Raw genomic sequence first — 18570 nt, 5'->3', positions numbered from 1 at the left:
ACGTAAACTTTTTATTTATTTTTTTTTTCTCATAATAAAAAAGAAAGGAAATTTTTGTTCCGAAGAGCAGAAACAAAAATAAACAAACAGGCTGAGGAAGACCCAATTTCCCCTCTCATCCTTTCGGTCTCCTTTTTGTCTTTTCATTAAAAAGAGTGTCCCCTCGCGTGTCCGAGGCGCAAATAGAGGACAAACACTTCATTTTCTCTCAATGCGGCGGCCGAACTCCCCTCTTTTTTCTCAATTCTCTTGTAGAAAGAGACCCCACTTTCTGCACTCTATTGACCGAGAACAACGTACTGGCTTAGTGACCCCCGATTTCGCTTGTCCATAGGTAATCATGAGATCCTTCTTATTATATGTCAATTCCTTCTGTCTTGAGCCTTCCACCAGCTCTCTAAGAACCTATTTATTTGCCCACTCCTTCTATGGATAGGGCGGGGCTAGACTTTCTAGGAAGAGAATAAGTCTCCTCTTCTTGTGAATATATTATATTTTGCACCTTTTCTTTTTCTCTCTTTATAAATTAAAGGTAATCCTTCCATTTAACAACGTTTTCATTGTTCTAAATTTTTATTTTTTATTCTTCAAACATAAATTCATTTAATAATGTTTACTAAATTTTCTATTCCTATAGAAAAATAGCCGAGAGTGGATTTGGAATATAAACAAGAAGTAAAAAAAAAAAGAAGAAGCTTCTTCTTGTTTCCGAGAATAATTTCTAGAATTATTCTTACCTTTTACCAAAAAAAAATAATTTCTAGAATAATTCATTTTATTTTCTTCTTCTTCCTCTTCTAACTGGTTGCCGACATCACTAGCTAGCCATAACCGTTGGCTAGAGGAATAAGAAAAGAGGAAAAAAGAAAAGAAAAACCTAAAAAAAATTAAAAGTTAAAATAAGTTCTACATCAAAAAATTATAGGTCATACCAAATGCATTCTTTCTTTTCTATTTTGAGAAAAGAAATTTTGTATAGTTACTAAACACATTTTTTTACTCAAAAATTATTTCAAAGAATAGAAATAGGAAAAAAAACTATTTCTGAAAATAACTTATTCTTCAAAACAAAAATATTACCAAACGCATCTATACTTTCCTTCTTGGAAGATCTAAAAAAAAATATCATATTCTATCTTTTTCCCGAGAACTTGCACCATTTATTTCTTTCCTTTCTTGACCATGCAAGCATAATATTTTCCATTGATTTTATTTCTTTAAACCATATACCAGCCCACAAGTTAGTCAAATATTATGCCATAAATTCAGGATTGTGGAGATACAACCACAGAAGAACCAGCCGAAATTTCCTGAATTCCAACAAGATAAGCGCACAATAACTCCTTCGTATGCTTGCCTTTACTGCAAATATGTGAATATAGTTTTTTTTTTCTTGTCCTTTTATGGTCGAATTGCTCTCCAAAGTTTTCAAAATTTTCCAATTTTAATTATTGCGGCACATGATATTTTCAGCCACATGGGATATTCATTGGACTTGAATTTCATGCTTCGATGGACTAAGTCTAATTTGCTAAATTAAAGCTCAGAACCATTAATTCAAACTCAGCGATCCAATACCAATGCAATAATGAAAATATATAAACTAAATAATAAATGCTCCTAAAGTCTATATGCAATTTAACTTAATATTTTTATTAGGGGTTAGGATCGATCCTTAAATTTATATGAAATGACTTACTAAATGTGATGTCAAAATTTAGGTGTCAACACTTACTTTTACTTCTTTCCAACATGGCTAATGCTCCTACCAACTCTGGAGGGACGGATTATAGTGCTCGGTTGGTAGTGGTGGTCGACCTTGTAGTGGTGCTCGGTTCATGATGGCGGCAGCGGCAGTGGACTTAGAATTTCAAGGGAATCAAACATAGCTATAGGGAAAGAAGTGTTTTCATGAGTCCAAGGAGCTTGCAAAATTATGGTACTTTAAGCATGTCTAGCAACGAGACCTACATTTGTAGCTAATGGTGTGTTTGGTAACTATTATATTTCTAGGAACAATTTCTACTTAGAATTAGTTTTTTTCTGATTCAATTTCCTGGAGGAATATCTAAGTATTCTATGATAATTATACAAGATTTCTTTTTCTAAAATTAAAAAAACCAAAATGCTTTTGATATAACCCTTAAACTTTTTCATGACATATACTTTCTTTTTAATTTTAAATAATTTTCTGAGATTTTCCTTTTTCTATTCTTTTTTCCTCTTTTTTCTTCCTCCTCTAGCCGCCAATCTCGGGGAGCCTTGCCAACCCCCAATGAGGTCGACCTTGCTGTGGTTGATCGAGGTTGAGCCTCGCCAAGGGCTAGCAATGCTTTGGCAAGGTTGCCAAACCTCGTCTCTAGCTGATCGCTAGCCATTGCCAATCCCAACAATTGGTTAGAGAAGGAAGAAGAAGAAAAGGAAAAAGAAAATGACTTGGTTTCATAATTTATTTATGGGAACAAAGAAGTAACTTTTTTTTCTATATCCTGTTTTTTTTTAAATCTATTCTTTAAGCATTGATATATTCCCGGGAATAGAAAAATTAACCGATGTTACCAAAGAAATTTTTGTTCTCTCTCTTTCCCTTTTTTTTTTTTCTGGGGAACAAAAGAATAGAGATAGGCAAGAATTGATTGGTTACCAAATAAATGGCAAATCCGTTGATGAGGCTATTTGACAAGAATGGGTAAAAATACTGTTAGGCAATGGAAACACAAGTTTTGTAGCCAAATCCCCAACAAATATCTACGAAAATAATTACTTTGTCGCTAGAAAGTACTTTTCTTGGCGACGAAATGTGTTTGGAGCTGAAAGCTGAAAGCTGATTTCGTCGGTAGAGGGTACCCTTGTAGTGAAGAACTTAACTTTTGTCGCTAAAAATTAGTTGGTCAAGGCCGGATTTCTAGTGGTGATTTCAATTAAATTTCGTCAGCCGATCCCAACATTTCTATATCGACTCGGTTATCGATTGATGAGAATTGAGCTACTCTAAATAGTCGCTCTAGCCTAAAGAGCTTGATTGCAATTTTCATCGGTCATGTCAATTCTCACCTATTGACTCGGGAATATACCTAATCTCTTTTCCTTATAGATCATAGTGCTATCCAAGGTCTCATTTGCTCCATTCATCATCTGTTACCCATCCACACTATGCCTTGACTTCATATAAGTCGATCCTCTACTTGCTTTGACTTATGAGTTTCCCTTTTGCTGCTTTGCCCTATACTCTCCAGAGTTTCTCATCGAGCCAGGCCTCGAGTCGATACCATATTTAAAGTCATAGCAAATGCTTAATTGACAATACCAATTGCTTATCGGCTTTAATTTTTAGACATTAAGTTTGACAATTATAGGGTGCCAAGATGTCTTCATGTCATGATAAAGAAAAATATTAAAAAAATCATTTTATGGGAAAATATTTTTCCTTTTTTAGATTATAGAAATTTATATTTCTAACTTTAAACTAAATGTGGATTGAATCGGATTTGAGTGGGTTATAAATAGGTTCAATTCAAATTCACCAATTTATCTCATTTGACAATTTGGATGGCCCATACCCAATCTAACTCATATCTAACTCACTCACACCCAAATTTTAGTGGCAATAGGTGGCAAGGTTGCTTTATTACCTATTCCATTAGGAACATCACATTCATGCATTTACGATTCATGTAACGGTATTGATACTTTTCGGACCAACCAACCCGGATTTGCCCTCGAAATTTTCTCTGCATTTTGGGAGCAGAGCATGCAAAATCGAGCAATGGATCTTAGAAGAATTCAACTTAATAAAGAACAAACATTCAGCCAGATTGATTTCCATGGCCAGGCACGAAGTGAGCAATGGCTCCGCTCCTTCCTTCGCCGCTGACACCACCTTGAACTGCTACAGCACCCCCGCCACCACCCTCTTCATCTACAGGAATGCCACTTCTTACAGCTGTCTTCCCCAAAAGTCTGCCAATGCTCCCGCCTGTCCTTTCCCAACATCTCCTCTAGCCTCCCCAGTGCGTCCAGATGGTACGTCACCCTCATCGTCGCAGAAGGATGACCTTCCCTTTAACGAACAATCACTTGATTGAGAGCTGTGTCATGCGAGGGAGAAGATGGCCACAAATGACCGTTAGATTTGGTCCTCAATGATCGGTCCCCGCTGGAGCAGTTGTCTCCATCGTCGAGCCAAGAGCTCCTCGCGAAGGTGGCATTCGGCTGCTCCTTCAATGCCTTCTTCCCACACTCCTCTGCCCAGGTTTAGCCTTTGCCTGCAGACATGTCTGAGCTTCTCCGCTTCATCGAGAACCTCCGTAAGCGCGAGTCGGTCCTCGAGCGCAGGCTTGTACGAGTGACAGTGTCCCTCGACCGGTTGCTCAAGGGCACGATCTGCTCCAAGAGAGCCAAGCATGCCCAGTCGGTGAAGCGAATAGAAGAGCAAAGCATTAAACGAGAGGCTAAGGGACTCAAGTGAGAAGACCACCAGTGAAGAGGGAGAAGGGAGAGTTTAGGCCTTTGTAAATTGGAAATGGGTTCTGTTGGAAATAACAGATCCCCGAAAACCGGATTCAACACTAAATCGAGTCTCTAAATTAATGCGGAAGACGAAGCCCGGGAAAAACACGTATCACCGATCGTAAAGCACACCACGGAGTCGAGCGTACCTTGTTAGTCACAGATTAGACACCGACGACGATAAGAGGAAGAAAATCTGGCCCTGTTCAATCCGATGAAGCCTTAAAGGGAAGAAGAAAATGCCGTATGCCTTACTGTTTTTTGTTTTACTTTTGTTGGAGAGAGAGTGAGGGAGAGAACGTACGTAGCGGTGTATTCTCTCTCTCTCCTCCCTTTTATACCTTCTCCTCCACGCGCCCTATTCCCGTGGGCCGGGCCTTTTTGGCCCAGCATGGGCGGACGGGCCAACTTAGGCCCATCACTAATTAAAAAGCCATCAGGTTCATTGTAGAATCCATTTGTTTTGGGCTCCAAATTTTACAACACATTATGATTAGGTTCTTCAAATTTGAAGTGACGTATGTAAGGGGTGAGCAATCCTATACTTTGTATAAACTCTAGATGGAACCTGAAACTTATCAACTATAGCATATTCTTTTTTTTTTAATTTTTAAACTCGGAACGTATCATGCAAATCCCATAACTTAAAACCTATCCGTCAGAGCCTTCAAGGTCTGTCCAAATTCTACCCAGGTTTCACTTATATTATTAATTATTACTTTTAATGACCACCAATTGCTACTACAATCTATTGACTACAATTTACACTTGGATGCACTAAGAATATGAAATATGAACAAGATCAAAGTCTCAATCATAAATTGAAAGCTCAGACTCGTCAGACTCATCATTGGACGTCATGAAATACCGCAAGATCGCACGAAAGCAAACTAAAAAATTACAAAAATTTATTTTAAGTTTCAAGCTCCATCTATTTAGAACTTAAAACCTATATGGTATAATAGATTCCCCAATTTTTTGAACATGAAATCTATTTGTCATAATAGATTCCTCAATTTTTTGAACAGGAAATCTACTTTACATATTTTGAAACTTGAAATTGAATAGGTTCCCACTGGCCTAATTTTTTAATTTCAGGTTTTATCTTTGAATTATGCTCACCCCTAGCTTGTATGACCCATTCCACCAAGTTTGGGTTTATAAATGAGTTTAACACTCATATTTTTTTGGTCAAATGTTTATGACTTGATAAATCTACTTTAAGTATTTATATTTTCTTTGACTGTTAATAGTTTTTCGTCAAGTGATTGTTTTCGACAAATCAAATGCGTGAAAGTCTAGAAAACCAATTCATGGAAAATTGTTTCACTCAAGCGTACCAATCACTTCCTATCCTTGATCAGCCCTGCTCTCGCCTGGTGTTTCTCGGGATTCAATCAAGCAAAACTGAAGCTTCCCCATTTCTCACCATATGGACTCGTTTAAAATTCATCATACACGCTCAAGCCAAATGTTTCTGCGTGTAACGACGCATCGGCCAAACGCATCGAGTCGTGTCATTTCTGAATTTCGATCGCCTTTGGTTGCAGGTCATGTTAAAATTTCATATATTTTTTTAAGTAGGCTCACGCCACGTTTGAGTCATGATCTGGAACCAGTGGTGATTGTGTCGAGAGCTGATATCTACTCTGTCTTCCTGTCGGAGGTTACGAAATCAGGGGGAGGAAAAGAACAAAAGGAAAAGGAAGGAATGAAGAAGATCCAAACCACCGCCCATGATGGTTTCGCTCGATAAGAGCTCCATTGATTCTTGTTCAAAGGTGAGGGTTTGAAATCCAGTAAAGGCACTTGGTGTGATGTTGGGTGGTGGGTCTTCCGCTAGCGTCACCCAAGTTTGCTTGGCCGGCCGTCAGCTATAACAAATTCCTCGCTAGCGTCACCCAAGTTTGCTTGGCCGGCCGTCAGCTATAAGAGATTCTAGATCATAAAAAAAAAAAAAAAGAAAAGAAAAAAAAGAGATAAGATCCCAAGCATGTCTCGTCTTCCACCTCGTCAGCATAACGGACAACAACGTTCGTTCGCTTCCCGGAAACGGAACTTCAACGCCAACGTTTTCGCCAGCTCCAAATGTTGGAAGAAGTAAACGAAGTTAATCCAATCGTATATGTCCGATGATATCTCCCAGGAACACCCGAGAAACCCGAGAAGAAGGACTAGGCTCCAGTTCGAATATTCTCGCCCGTGCTCTTTCACCCTGTCTCTTTCCCCTTCCTTCAAAAACCAGAGAGGGACCGTGAGACACCATTGCGATTACCAATGAAGTTCTGGAAGATCCTGAAGAGGCTGATCGATGAGGCACAGCCCGATTGGCGTGACAAGTTCTTGTCCTACAAGGACTTGAAGAAGTGGCTCAAGCTCACTTACCCGAAAGACAGCAGCGTGCGCCAGGTCAAGCGCCTACGCCTGGATTCCGTGGAGGCGGAAAAGGCAGTCGAATTTGTGGAACTGTTGGATGGCGAGATCAACAAGATCAATGAGTTCTTCATGGACCAAGAGGAAGGGCATATCGTCAAGTGGGAGGTAAGTAATTTCTTTCTCACTTTTCTTGCTTGGTTTTCATCTCCTAGATTTTTTATAATTTTGAATTAGAAATCTGTGGGTGAGATTTGAGGCAACGGAATCCAGTGCACCAGGAGTGAGATTTAACAATTTACGATAGCTTGTTTTCTGTGAATGGGTGAATGGCAGAGGGTGTGATTCATACTTGTTGAGTTAGTCTGGTAATCAATGAATGAATGAAATGGTTCTGTTTTCTAGCATCTTACTGGTAATCATGTAAGAGCCTTACCAATTGAGGGCTTGATCAAATTACTCATGGGGTTGAGCTAGAAAGACGAAAGGATCTGAGCTGGATGGTAAATTTCAGAATAACGAGCCGCACGATCAACTTGATTGGTATTTGTGTTTCAATGCTTATAGAATAGCACGGTGGAAATATCAGAAGACATCATCTTGGAATTTTATAATCAGGCCTGCACATCACTATGAATTCCTTTCTGTTTCTTGAGGACAGAACCTATTTCAAAACTGAGATTTTGCTCGTGTTCGGTATATGATACGGAACAAAGGTGCTTTGGACTGATAAAATGCCTTAGGAAGGACCAGAATTCTGAAAGCCGGCAACTCCATTAACACGGTGCTGCTGTTTGTGATAACTACCCCCTTTTCCAACTTTTTCATGCGTGTCTTTGTTCGGTGTCTTTCCTACTTTTCTTCTAATTTAAAAGCAATCCATTGGTTTTGCTACTGTGATACTCTTAACTTGAAACTCCAGTCTCATTCCTCATGGGTCTCATTGGAGTGTAGGCATTGCAAGATCGGGTAGCAGAGGTCGAGGGCATGGACAACAAGCTGATGGAAGTGCATAGAGAAATAGTGGATTTCCATGGAGAAATGATTTTGCTGCAGAATTACAGCGCTATTAACTGCATAGGTATCTAATAGGCGAAAGATTTTTGTTGGATAAAGCTTGTGCTATGACAACGTGTAAAATAGTCTGGTCATTGAAGCTCCATTTAAGTGCATACATCCACAGAAACATATAGCAACGGACATGAAGTTCAGAATTTGTGAATTAGCAATCATGCAGTATTAGTCCATAGTTACTCGGAACATGGTTTCTGTCCATTTAGTTATCTGGAAATCTGGTCTAGATGATGCATGGAGATGAATATACGTTCCATCTCAGGATGATTTGCTTGGGTGAAAGCCTTTTCTAAGAATAGCATTGGATTACTGTAATTTGGGAAGTGTTATTGTAATTAGTTTCTGTACTGATAGGCCGACTACACTGCTGGTGACCTTTCATAATTTTGTGGAACCACTCGGAAATCATAATATCTGCTAGTTGCAGCAAAAGGCATGCTGATTAAATCATAACTACGGAGCCATCGAGTAGATCTGTCTCATAAAATCAAAACGGCTTAACATCTCACTTGAAAGAAACTTCCTACTTGAAGGTTCAAGATGACTGCTTTGGCGCTTCCCTTGTTTTCTTGCCTTAGATCATGTTTCAAACCGCAGGGTTAGTGAAGATAATAAAGAAGTACGACAAGCGAAGTGGCGCGCTGATCTGCTTGCCTTTCATCCAGAAGGTTCTGCAACAGCCATTTTGCAGGACAGATGTGCTCAAAAAGTTTGTGAAGGAGTGCGACATAATACTCAATCAACTTCCCTTCAAGAATAACCACCAGAGGGTAAACTTGAGGCAAAGTACGGCGAGACTGTGGCTGATCCGAAAGATAGCCTGGTTAGAGTTCCCAGTGAACTCGTTGGGATCGAGATCATGGAGAGCGTGTACAAGAAGCTCACTTTATCAGCTTTGCGTGTATTTGAGGAGATTCAGAGCAGGAGCTCAACAGTGAGCACGTTCTCGCTACCGCCTCTGCATAATAATCAAAAGGGTGAAGATTAGAAGAATCACCCATTTTGGTATCACACAAGCTAATTAGTGATTTGGAAGGATCCTTGGCTTCTTATTATGCAGTATCTTTTCTCTTCCTGCTCGAAAGGTCTACTGATGTCGATGTTGGTTATCCTTCTTCTTTTCCAGAGTCAGTTGGTGCTTCTTGTCCTAAAATTATCCTTGAACAAGCAGAATAAAACATTGAGCTTCTAGTGTGGAATTTAAGCAAAATATTTTTGTTTCATCTTTGGCAACACTTTTCATTGCTTCATTTTCTTGATTGCTTGCTCTTCTGTGGAGCAAGACCTTGCTATTTTTCATGTCCTTGCTTCGAATTTCTCACGAGTGTCTGAAAGATCAAATTGTTGCAGAATGTTTTGCCTTTTATGAACTAAAGTCGATTTTTATAGGGATTTAGTTGCTGTCGAGACTGCATCGGGTTCTCATATGAAGCTTTTGTAGCAATGCCACAGTTCCATCCCCTTTTGTCGCGTCACCATCTTCGCATTGCGCCTATAATGTAATAGCCATTTGACTCTTTGCATCTGGTATTCCATGTTCTTTTCGTGATCTCCATCGCTCACGCTCTTCATGAACGAAACTGGAGCAACTCACACCTGGCATGAGACTTACCAAACATCGAGTTTAATCCTAGGGGCAAGTTCCATGTGACAGGCTCCAACCTTTTCCATTATGACGCCCTATATATCAACCTATGCCTCCGTCCAAGTTCTTCCACTCTGATTTTTCTTCTGAATGCTCCAAATCTTCTAAGCCGTGTGGATCAGTTCAAAGGTTTCCAACAAGATGTCCATTCGTGAAGAAGTGCCCGGTTTCCTTCAAGTCCTGTCTGACGGATCTGTCAAGCGCTTCGTGCCCGAAATCGCCCCGCCCTCGACTGATTCTTCCCTTGGGTATTTCTCAAAGGATGTGACGATCGACCCGTCCAAACCAATAACTGCAAGAATTTTTATCCCCAATGCTCCTCCTACTTCCTTAGCCCGCCTCCCCGTCCTAGCCTATTTCCACGGCGGCGGCTTCTGCATTGGCTCCACAACATGGCTAGGCTACCACCATTTTCTCGGGACTTCTGTCTCGCGTCCCAGTGCATTGTCCTCTCGGTGGACTACCGACTGGCGCCCGAGAACCGCCTTCCTGTTGCCTATGAAGACTGTTACGCCTCCCTGGAGTGGCTAAGCCGCTCTAAAGGCACCGACCCTTGGCTCGAGCGAGCCGACCTCTCCCGCCTGTTTTTGTCCGGAGACAGCGCCGGGGCAAACATAGCTCACCACATGGCGATCAGGGCGCTGCAGGATGCCGCCTGCCCCGTGTCAATCGTGGGGTTGATGTCGATACATCCGTACTTTGGCAGCGAGAGAAGGACCAAGATGGAATTAGCAGATGGAGGAGGCAAAAGCGTCAGCACAAACGACTTGTTCTGGAGACTGAGCATACCGGAAGGCTCAGACCGCGACTATCCCGGGTGCAACTTCGAGATGGCGAGAATGTCGGCCGAGGAGTGGCGGCGGTTCCCCGCGGTGGTGGTTCACGTGGCGGAGCTGGATTTTCTCAAGGAGAGGGGGGTGAAGTATGCAGAGTTCCTGAAGGGGCAAGGAGTGAAGGAGGTGGAGCTGGTGGAGGCTAAGGGGGAGCAACATGTTTATCATGTGTTTCATCCTAAATCTGAGGCCACTTCTTTGCTCCATAAGCAAATGATTCACTTCATGAAGCGATTTTAGCATATCTTAGATGGGTCATTTAAACTACTAATGCTTATGGAAGTGGACCCAATTAGAGGAAAATTGGAGATTCAATCTCGAAAGTCCCTCAAGTTCTTGTTAGTTGTCTAAAGAATAAATAGAACATAATACCCATTTTAGTGGGTTCTCGACAAAATGAGTTGACATTTCTAGCACTCTAGCTTGCCTTGGTGAAGCATTCCATGTCCCCAAATGCGAAATCAATGTTCTTGACGGTATTAGGTGGAGCTCAGAATCAAAATCTTTGAACTTTAAAGTGTAGAAATACACGTATAACTTGGACTAGGCTTGAGGCCTCTAAGTCGAGATCTACTAGTTTGATCACATGCGACTTAATAGCAAATTTAACTTGACAATATACGGTGCAGTTTTTTGAACGGGATCTGTTCTCGTCCTAGAAGTTAGATTCGGGATCTGGTTGATGCCATTGTCAACTTAACGTGGTGCCCACGCTAGCTTATTTGGAGTATTCATCACCATGTTAATATCTTAGTGGTTTATTCATTAGAGAATATCTTTGGTAAGAAAATAATGAGTTGGAGGATATTTTATAGATCAAGATATATCCCTTTTATGAAAGGTGTAAAGTTAAGGGCTTTCGATGATGTCTTGCCCAAAAGAGATCGTAGTTTAATAGCAAAATACACGCCTAAATAATATTAGGGATGACGACACAAGTGCCTTGGACTTTTGCCAGTTGATTTATTAATGCCATTTGAAATTATATATTTATTTGTTCAGATTGGTACTTCTATAAACTAACAAAATTGTTGACTTAAATCCACGCTAATGCCACATCAGTATTATCGTCCAACTAAGCATCATTGTGATTGAAAGGAAAAACTAAGGGTTTGTTTGTTTAAAATTGTTTCTTCTCCCCGGAACACAATTTCTTTTTTTTTCTTAGTTCCGGAGAACAAAAAATGAATAGAAATGCGTTTGTTTATACTTTTGTTCCTAAGGCAGATTTGGAATAGAAACAAGTAGTAGAAAAAAACTTGTTTCTTGTTTTTGGGAACATTTAGAAACATTTTTTTTCTTTCCATTTTCTTCTTCTTCTTCTTCTTTTGTCGGTCATCGGCCTTGGCCATGATCGACGCCGTGACTGGCCGGATGAGGGTCGACGACCTTGCTTGGAGCGTCACGTGGCGCGCAAGGCTTGGCCTCGCCGGGCCACCTCGAATGGCGTCGCTTGGTGGTGGCCGACGAGGCCGAGCCTCACTAGTGGCCGGGCGAGCCGAGCCGTGCGAGATCCGGGCGGCAAGGTTGGCCTTGCATCGGCTCGGGAGGTCGAGCCTCGTGCGGCCACGGTGGGCTCGGCCTCCCGGCCGGCGTGAGGTTGGGCCTTGCTAAGTTCAGGCGAGGCCGAGCCTCACGCCACGGGCGAGGCTCTGGTCTCGTTGGTGGCCTGGCAAGGCTCGGCGAGCCCAGGTTGGCCTCAAACCGGCCAAAGAGAAAATAAAAAGGAAAAAAATAAAAAAGAAGAAAAAAGGAAAATAAAATTAAAAATTAAAAATTAAAAAAAAAAATACAAGTTTTCCAAATGTGTTTGTTCTTTTTTTATTTTAAAAACAGAAATTTTGTATAATTATCAAATGTGTTATTCTGTTCAAAAATGGTTCCCAAGAACAGAAATTGGGAATAATTTTTGAACAAAAAATGTTACTAAACGCGTCCTAAAAATCTAGAATTAGAGCAAGGAGGAGGGAGGGGTATCGGTGCATCGGACCATCGGGCAACCTTGATTCATTAACCCTTGGTCGAAGGCTAGGCATGCCACTGTTGTTGTATATGTTTGCTCTTAACTTTTTATGATGAAATGGTTTTTCTTTATTTATGGACAACGAGATACCATGTAATAAGAGTCGTCGAAATCTTTATTTTTATTGCTTATCTTTATTGTAGGTATAGTTTACGGACGGTGAAAAGCAACATGAAATAGTCTTAGTTCCTATATATTTAGACAAATAAAAAAGCAAAAAAATAAAATAAAATTGATATTGAGACAATTATGAATTCCATAGAAATTTCCTTTTCTTGCTCGAAATAATTTCAAACGATACCTTCAATTTCTTCTTCATCTCTAACCTAGTCGCCATCGCCCCCCTTTCATTGGTTCTTGGTTCCTAGATTTTTTTCCTCCTTCGCCATCAATGTTCAACTAGATGAGCAGATCGACGGGGCATAGGCGACCGCGATATCGGGTATCCTCATAAATTTTCCTAATGGCATAGGCCTTTAATGGAACATAATTCAAAAGTTCGATTGCCGATCAGATGACCAAAATTGAATAGTACGTTACTTGGCATCAAATCATAATAGGACGCATGAATTCTTTAATTTTTTTCCTTCCCTTTGTGGTCGAACATAGGATCCACGATCGTTTGCCCTAAATTGGCAAAAACACGAGACCAAACGCGCCCGCACATCCCCCCTAATCCTGGAAAAACATCAGAGGGAGCGGGGGAGAGAACTTTCAACGACGCTACTGCGAAGCGCGAGAAAGATTATATGATTGGTGATTGGCGATTTCCTCCGCAGCGGACTGCGGGAGGGGCAAAATGGGGGAAACCCGAATTTCCCTATAAATAGGACCCGCTCGCCATCGCAATCCCAATCGAGACCGAGAAAACCCTAATCCGCTCCTCCTCCTCCCCTTCCCGATCGAGGTCGTCTTCCTCCTCTGCACAAAAACCAGAGATCTTCGCCTCCCCGATTTTTCTCTCTCTAGCAGCAGCAGCTAACCTTGTGTTTCCATTGCAGACGCTCCCTGTGTGTGTGTGTGTGTGTAAAACCCTAAGCCCCTCTTCTCGCCGAGCTCTCGGAGGTACTCGCTCTTTCGCCCCGCTGTAAAACCCTAATTTTTCCCCACTTCGCGGCTTCCGCGGTCGTGGGTTTCTGTCGGTCGTGTGGGGGTTTTGGGTTGACGTGTGGAGTGTTCGTGTTTTGCAGGAGAAAGAAATGGGGATGCTAGGGACAACGATGCCTACGAAGAAGAGCTCCTCGACTACGAAGAAGAGGAAGACAAAGCCCCGACTCCGTCAACGCTAAGGCCAACGGCGAGGCCGCCAAAAAGGTTTGATTTTTTTTTTTTTTTTTGTTTTTTCGGTTTTTTGGGCTATGGGGTCCGTTCTAGTTCAGTTGCTGCTGTTGTTCTTGCTCGTTGAGAGGGGGGATTTAATAGATTTGGGTCTCGTTTTGGCGTGGGATGAAGGGAAACGGACAGTAGAAGCTGGAGTTTCGGGGCTTTATATCAGTCTGTGCTTTTGGGAGCGTGTCTAATTGGGTTTTCATGTGCTAATGCCAGGGGATACGTGGGAATTCACAGTTCAGGATTCAGAGACTTCCTTTTGAAGCCGGAACTACTTCGAGCTATTGTTGACTCTGGATTTGAGCATCCCTCTGAAGGCAAAGTTTATTAAATGATTCGTTGCTCTTCTCTTTTATCTGAATATATCTCTTTTTTGCTGCTGTGTGTAAAGGTGTGTGTTTTCCTGTGGTGTGCTTTGGTTGAAGTGGATGGCTTTCTGGGGATGTTGTACTGGTCCAATTAAGTATTTAACCGGCATGCAATTTTAATTCTAAAACCTGAGTAGCCGTTTAAACAGTAACAAGCACATAAGAAGTGACAAAGATATAGCCATTAGATTTTAGAAGAATTATCTGTTGATTTGTTAGTAAGAGGCCTTGAATTCAGAACAGGAGACCTTAATCGAGATTTTTGAGCTATATCCCAAGTATTTTATTCCGTAACAAAGAGTTATGGGACAATTAGTAAAAGTCCCCCCAAATAAAATAAAATAAAAATGAAAGCATGTGTGCATCAGATTAGACAAAATGATCTGTCTATTTGCTTGTAAGAAGCTTCAACCTCAAAATAGGGACTTAGAATGAGTCTTTCAAAAAGATATCTCTGTCTAGTTGCTGCTTCAATTTTTAACTTCATCCTCTTGAATTGCCTTACTTTTATTGGCTTTCCTGGTGAATGTTCTGCTTCAATGACTTTCATTTTGGTCTTATTTTCTTTCAGGTAATATAACATACTAAAGCCATTCTCTTGATTTTGGAGAAATAACCTGGTTTGATAAACCTTTCACTTGAAAGGTTCTGGGAGGTTATAATTTTACTTACCGACGGTTCCTTCCATCCAATTTTCTTTGGTTCTTCACCAGTTCAACATGAGTGTATTCCGCAAGCCATTTTGGGCATGGATGTCATTTGTCAAGCTAAATCTGGAATGGGAAAGACTGCTGTGTTTGTCCTGTCGACTTTGCAGCAGATTGAGCCTGTGGCAGGGCAAGTTGCTGCACTTGTCCTCTGTCATACGAGGGAATTAGCTTATCAGGTTCTTGCTAGATACGAGATTGATTTAATGTTTATTGTTGTAAATTTTGTGGGCATCACATTAAGTTTTCTAATGCTTATCTGCTCTGCAGATATGCCTGAGTTTGAGAGGTTCAGTGTATACTTACCTGATATCAAGGTTGCTGTGTTCTATGGTGGCGTCAATATCAAAATCCATAAAGAACTATTGAAGAATGAGTGCCCCCATATTGTTGTTGGAACTCCTGGCCGGATACTTGCTCTAGCAAGAGATAAGGACCTTTCTTTAAAGAATGTCAGGCATTTCATACTTGATGAGTGTGATAAGATGCTTGAATCACTTGGTATGATTCTTGTCCTTTTATGTCTCTAACTTGGTATGCTGGTCTACTTAATATTTTGCCGGGCCTTTTTTTATGGCTAACTTATTCATGTGCTTTTGCAGACATGAGGAGAGATGCAGGAGATATTCAAGATGACCCCACATGATAAGCAAGTCATGATGTTCTCAGCAACACTCAGCAAGGAGATCCGTCCAGTTTGCAAGAAGTTTATGCAAGATGTAATTTTCGTGGCCAGTTATCGCTTCAATTTAGAAGTCTCTCTTCTGTTTTCCGAGCTAAGTCCATGGGTTTTAAGATAGTCATAATTCAATTTGGGTGCTACAGTTGTCTGCTCTCACTGTCACATTATTTCATTGAGTCATCTTGTTGAATCGCAGCTTGATGGTGGAAGAGTTGGTGAAAGTTGAGGATGTTGAGATGCACGTAGTGACATGAGTTGATTGTCAAGGTCTTGAAGATCGTTCAGTCTGTCCCTGCACTAGTTTTGCTTTATATAGTTGTTTCGAGTTTGGCTGTGCATAGCTGAAGATGACCTTTTTAACTTTTTGCCACCCATAGAGGGGTTTGTCTAGCTTGGGGGTTAGTTTTGCAGCCTCTTGTGGGATGGCTCCCTCCTAGGTAGGATGTGTAAAAGGATTCTGGCACTTGCGTGGTACACATTCTGAAAATCCAGCAAGGAGGCACCAGATGAAGCAAGACTAAGCGATCTGCTTCCATGAGTCATTAGCACTGGATTCTGTTAGCTTGAGAAGGCATCTAATATTATTTGCTATGACCTTTGTTCCTTTCAGCCAATGGAAATATATGTCGATGAGGCCAAGTTGACTCTTCATGGTCTTGTACAGGTATGAGTTGATTCCTTTGTTTTCTGCTTAATTGGTCTGCTTTGTGTGAAGTAATATTTTAACTTGGAAAATTATGCAGCACTACATCAAATTGAGCGAAGGGGAGAAAAATCGCAAACTGAATGACCTACTTGATGCATTGGACTTCAATCAAGTTTGTCATATTTGTCAAGAGTGTGAATAGAGCTGCCGAGCTGAACAAGTTATTAGCTGACTGCAACTTCCCTCAATATGCATTCACTCTGGCATGTCCCAGGAGGAGAGGTTAGTCATGGCGAGCTTCCTTTCACTAGCTCTTGTTCGCTTTGTTTAATGTTGTCTTGGTGTATAGTTTTTATTTTTGTATTTTATCTTGGCCCCCTGCTATATACTAAGGATTTTGGGTGAGCACTATCAATGTGTGCTGCGGAAGAGATCCTTTTGGTTCATTTACTGGTATGGTGCTTATAGAGTGGAGGTGGAGGTGTTTTTTATGTATCTTTTTTGATTTGTGACATTTTATTGTGTCTATAACAGATTGAGATGAGAACCCATCTAGAGACATGACACTGTCAGTGTTATTCAAGACTTGTTAAGACTTCTCATCACCTTTTTGCTACCATCTGGGACATAATGGTGCTAGATGAGTTTTAATTTTGCCAACAGCCAAACTCGCAGCAGCTCTAACATCCTCAGTAGCTTTTTAATCTTCACTCTTGATTTTTTATGTAATCTGAGATGCATTAGGAGCAATATCTGATTAGGTTTCTGCACTGTGGCAACAGTTCAGCTGTGGAAATGTCTTCTCATTTGTGGAAAACTTTATGTGCTTAATGTAATGGTATGGGGGGTATATAACTTATCAGCCTCATGTGAATTTCAAAATTTTCTATCCAATTTATAGGTAGTTGAGGCAATTGGGAATGTTAACTGGGAGATTTTATTCTTGACCTTAAGGGAATGAGAAGCTTTTTGGGCTTCATGTTAAAGAGCCATCACTTGTGGTAGTGCAAGACTAATGTGTTTTTATTTCTTTCAAGTATACTGGAATATATATGTGTTGCTTGTGTGCAATTAGCATTCATATCTTTTTTATTCTCTTACAGACTGCTCCTTAAGTCACCCTATAGGAAGCTGGTTGGCTTCTACCCATTGACCCTTAAACAGATTAACTCTTTAGATATCCTTTGTCTAGGACTAACTAATATTTTAATGTATAGCCAATCTTGAGGATTGTCACTGATGTTCCTTTCTTGAATGTGTGTATTATATTATTCTTTTTCTAGCGTGAGTAGTTTCACTTGTGTTGGTGTGGTAATTCTGTTGCTGTGGAAGCTTCCAAGGACCGGGCTTTTCTTAGTGTAGGGATTTAGGAGGTTAGCATTGCTTGGTGTTTTTGTTCTCTTTCCTGTTGCTAATACTGTTGTGTGATTCCTTTTAGGTTTATTTGTTGGTTTAGTCTGCATAGACAATTTCACACTGAGCTACACATATTTGCCCTATGTCGTTTTTTTGTGAATGTGCACTGCTAAAGTGGAATATTGGTATCAGTTGCGAAAGGCCTTCAACTGTATACTTTTTTTCTTCTTCTTTTTGCCTCTTGATGTTGGGAATGCTGTTTTGGTGTTACCATGGCGTAAGCATAAGTGATTGGCCTTAAGCTGAATTTAATGTGGTTGTAGGTTAACACCACAAGGGCTTTAAGGAGGGGCATAAAAGAATCCTGGTTGCTACAGAGACTTGGTTGGTCGTGGAATAGACATTGAGCGTGTCAACATCGTGATCAACTACGATATGCCAGATTCTGCTGATACTTATCTGCACAGGGTATGCTATTGACTTTTCAACGTAGAGTTCTACTTTTGAATATATTCATAGTACTTTCAAATGATATTCTGGGCCCACTTAAATGACAGGTTGGTAGAGCTGGGGAGGTTTGGTACTAAAGGACTTGCGATCACATTTTGTCTCCCTCTGCCTCTTGATTCTGACATTCTCAATCAGGTAGATTTGGTGTTCCTAGTCTTTTATTATCTTGATCCATAGGGATGTGTTTTAAACTTCTTGTGTGGTTTTAGGTGCAAGCACGATTTGAGGTTGACATAAAGGAGCTTCCTGAGCAGATTGATACGTCTACATATAGTATGTTTTCTTTTTCCTGAACTCATTCAGAAGCTTTGGTTTGTCAGTGGACGATTGCATGGTGTCCGGTTGTATGTTGCATGATGTATTTTAGAAGCACGTCTCAGCCTCACACTGTAGGACAGGCTGTTTTTTGATAGACTTCTTTCCTTTCATCTTGACATCAAGTTCGTATGCATGGCATTTGATCTCCTCTTTCATGAGTTTATATTGTATGAGTACACGCTTTGTTGGGGTCAGAA

General features: G+C 40.8%; 2 protein-coding genes and 1 pseudogene across 2 annotated transcripts; all 3 read left to right on the top strand.

Moving 5' to 3' along the window:
- Nucleotides 1–6537: 6537 nt before the first annotated feature.
- LOC120291759 (SPX domain-containing protein 1-like) lies at nt 6538–8944 on the top strand. Its single transcript, XM_039309483.1, has 4 exons — nt 6538–7050; nt 7837–7963; nt 8554–8726; nt 8813–8944. Exons 1-4 carry the CDS (start codon nt 6787–6789, stop codon nt 8942–8944), a joined length of 696 nt encoding a protein of 231 aa, XP_039165417.1. The 5' UTR covers nt 6538–6786.
- Nucleotides 8945–9742: 798 nt separating this feature from the next.
- Nucleotides 9743–10674, top strand: LOC104437039 (probable carboxylesterase 17). The gene is given in 2 exon segments (XM_010049905.2): nt 9743–10016; nt 10019–10674. Coding segments are annotated over 2 exon segments (930 nt in total).
- A 4228-nt stretch (nt 10675–14902) lies between these two features.
- Nucleotides 14903–18365, top strand: LOC120291758 (annotated as a pseudogene).
- Nucleotides 18366–18570: the final 205 nt, after the last annotated feature.

Source organism: Eucalyptus grandis, chromosome 3 (assembly GCF_016545825.1).
Source record: "Eucalyptus grandis isolate ANBG69807.140 chromosome 3, ASM1654582v1, whole genome shotgun sequence".
NCBI classification, from domain to species: Eukaryota; Viridiplantae; Streptophyta; class Magnoliopsida; order Myrtales; family Myrtaceae; genus Eucalyptus; species Eucalyptus grandis.
The sequence above is the reverse complement of the archived record's forward strand: the minus strand, read 5'-3'. Positions and strand labels throughout refer to the sequence as shown.

Bases quoted from the DNA above. Each gene is read 5' to 3' on its own strand.
- LOC120291759 (XM_039309483.1), top strand. From the start codon at position 6,787: ATGAAGTTCTGGAAGATCCTGAAGAGGCTGATCGATGAGGCACAGCCC. The intron at 7,964-8,553 runs GTATCTAATAGG...TTCAAACCGCAG, and splicing joins CAGCGCTATTAACTGCATAG to GGTTAGTGAAGATAATAAAG. The intron at 8,727-8,812 runs GTAAACTTGAGG...GTTGGGATCGAG, and splicing joins TCAAGAATAACCACCAGAGG to ATCATGGAGAGCGTGTACAA.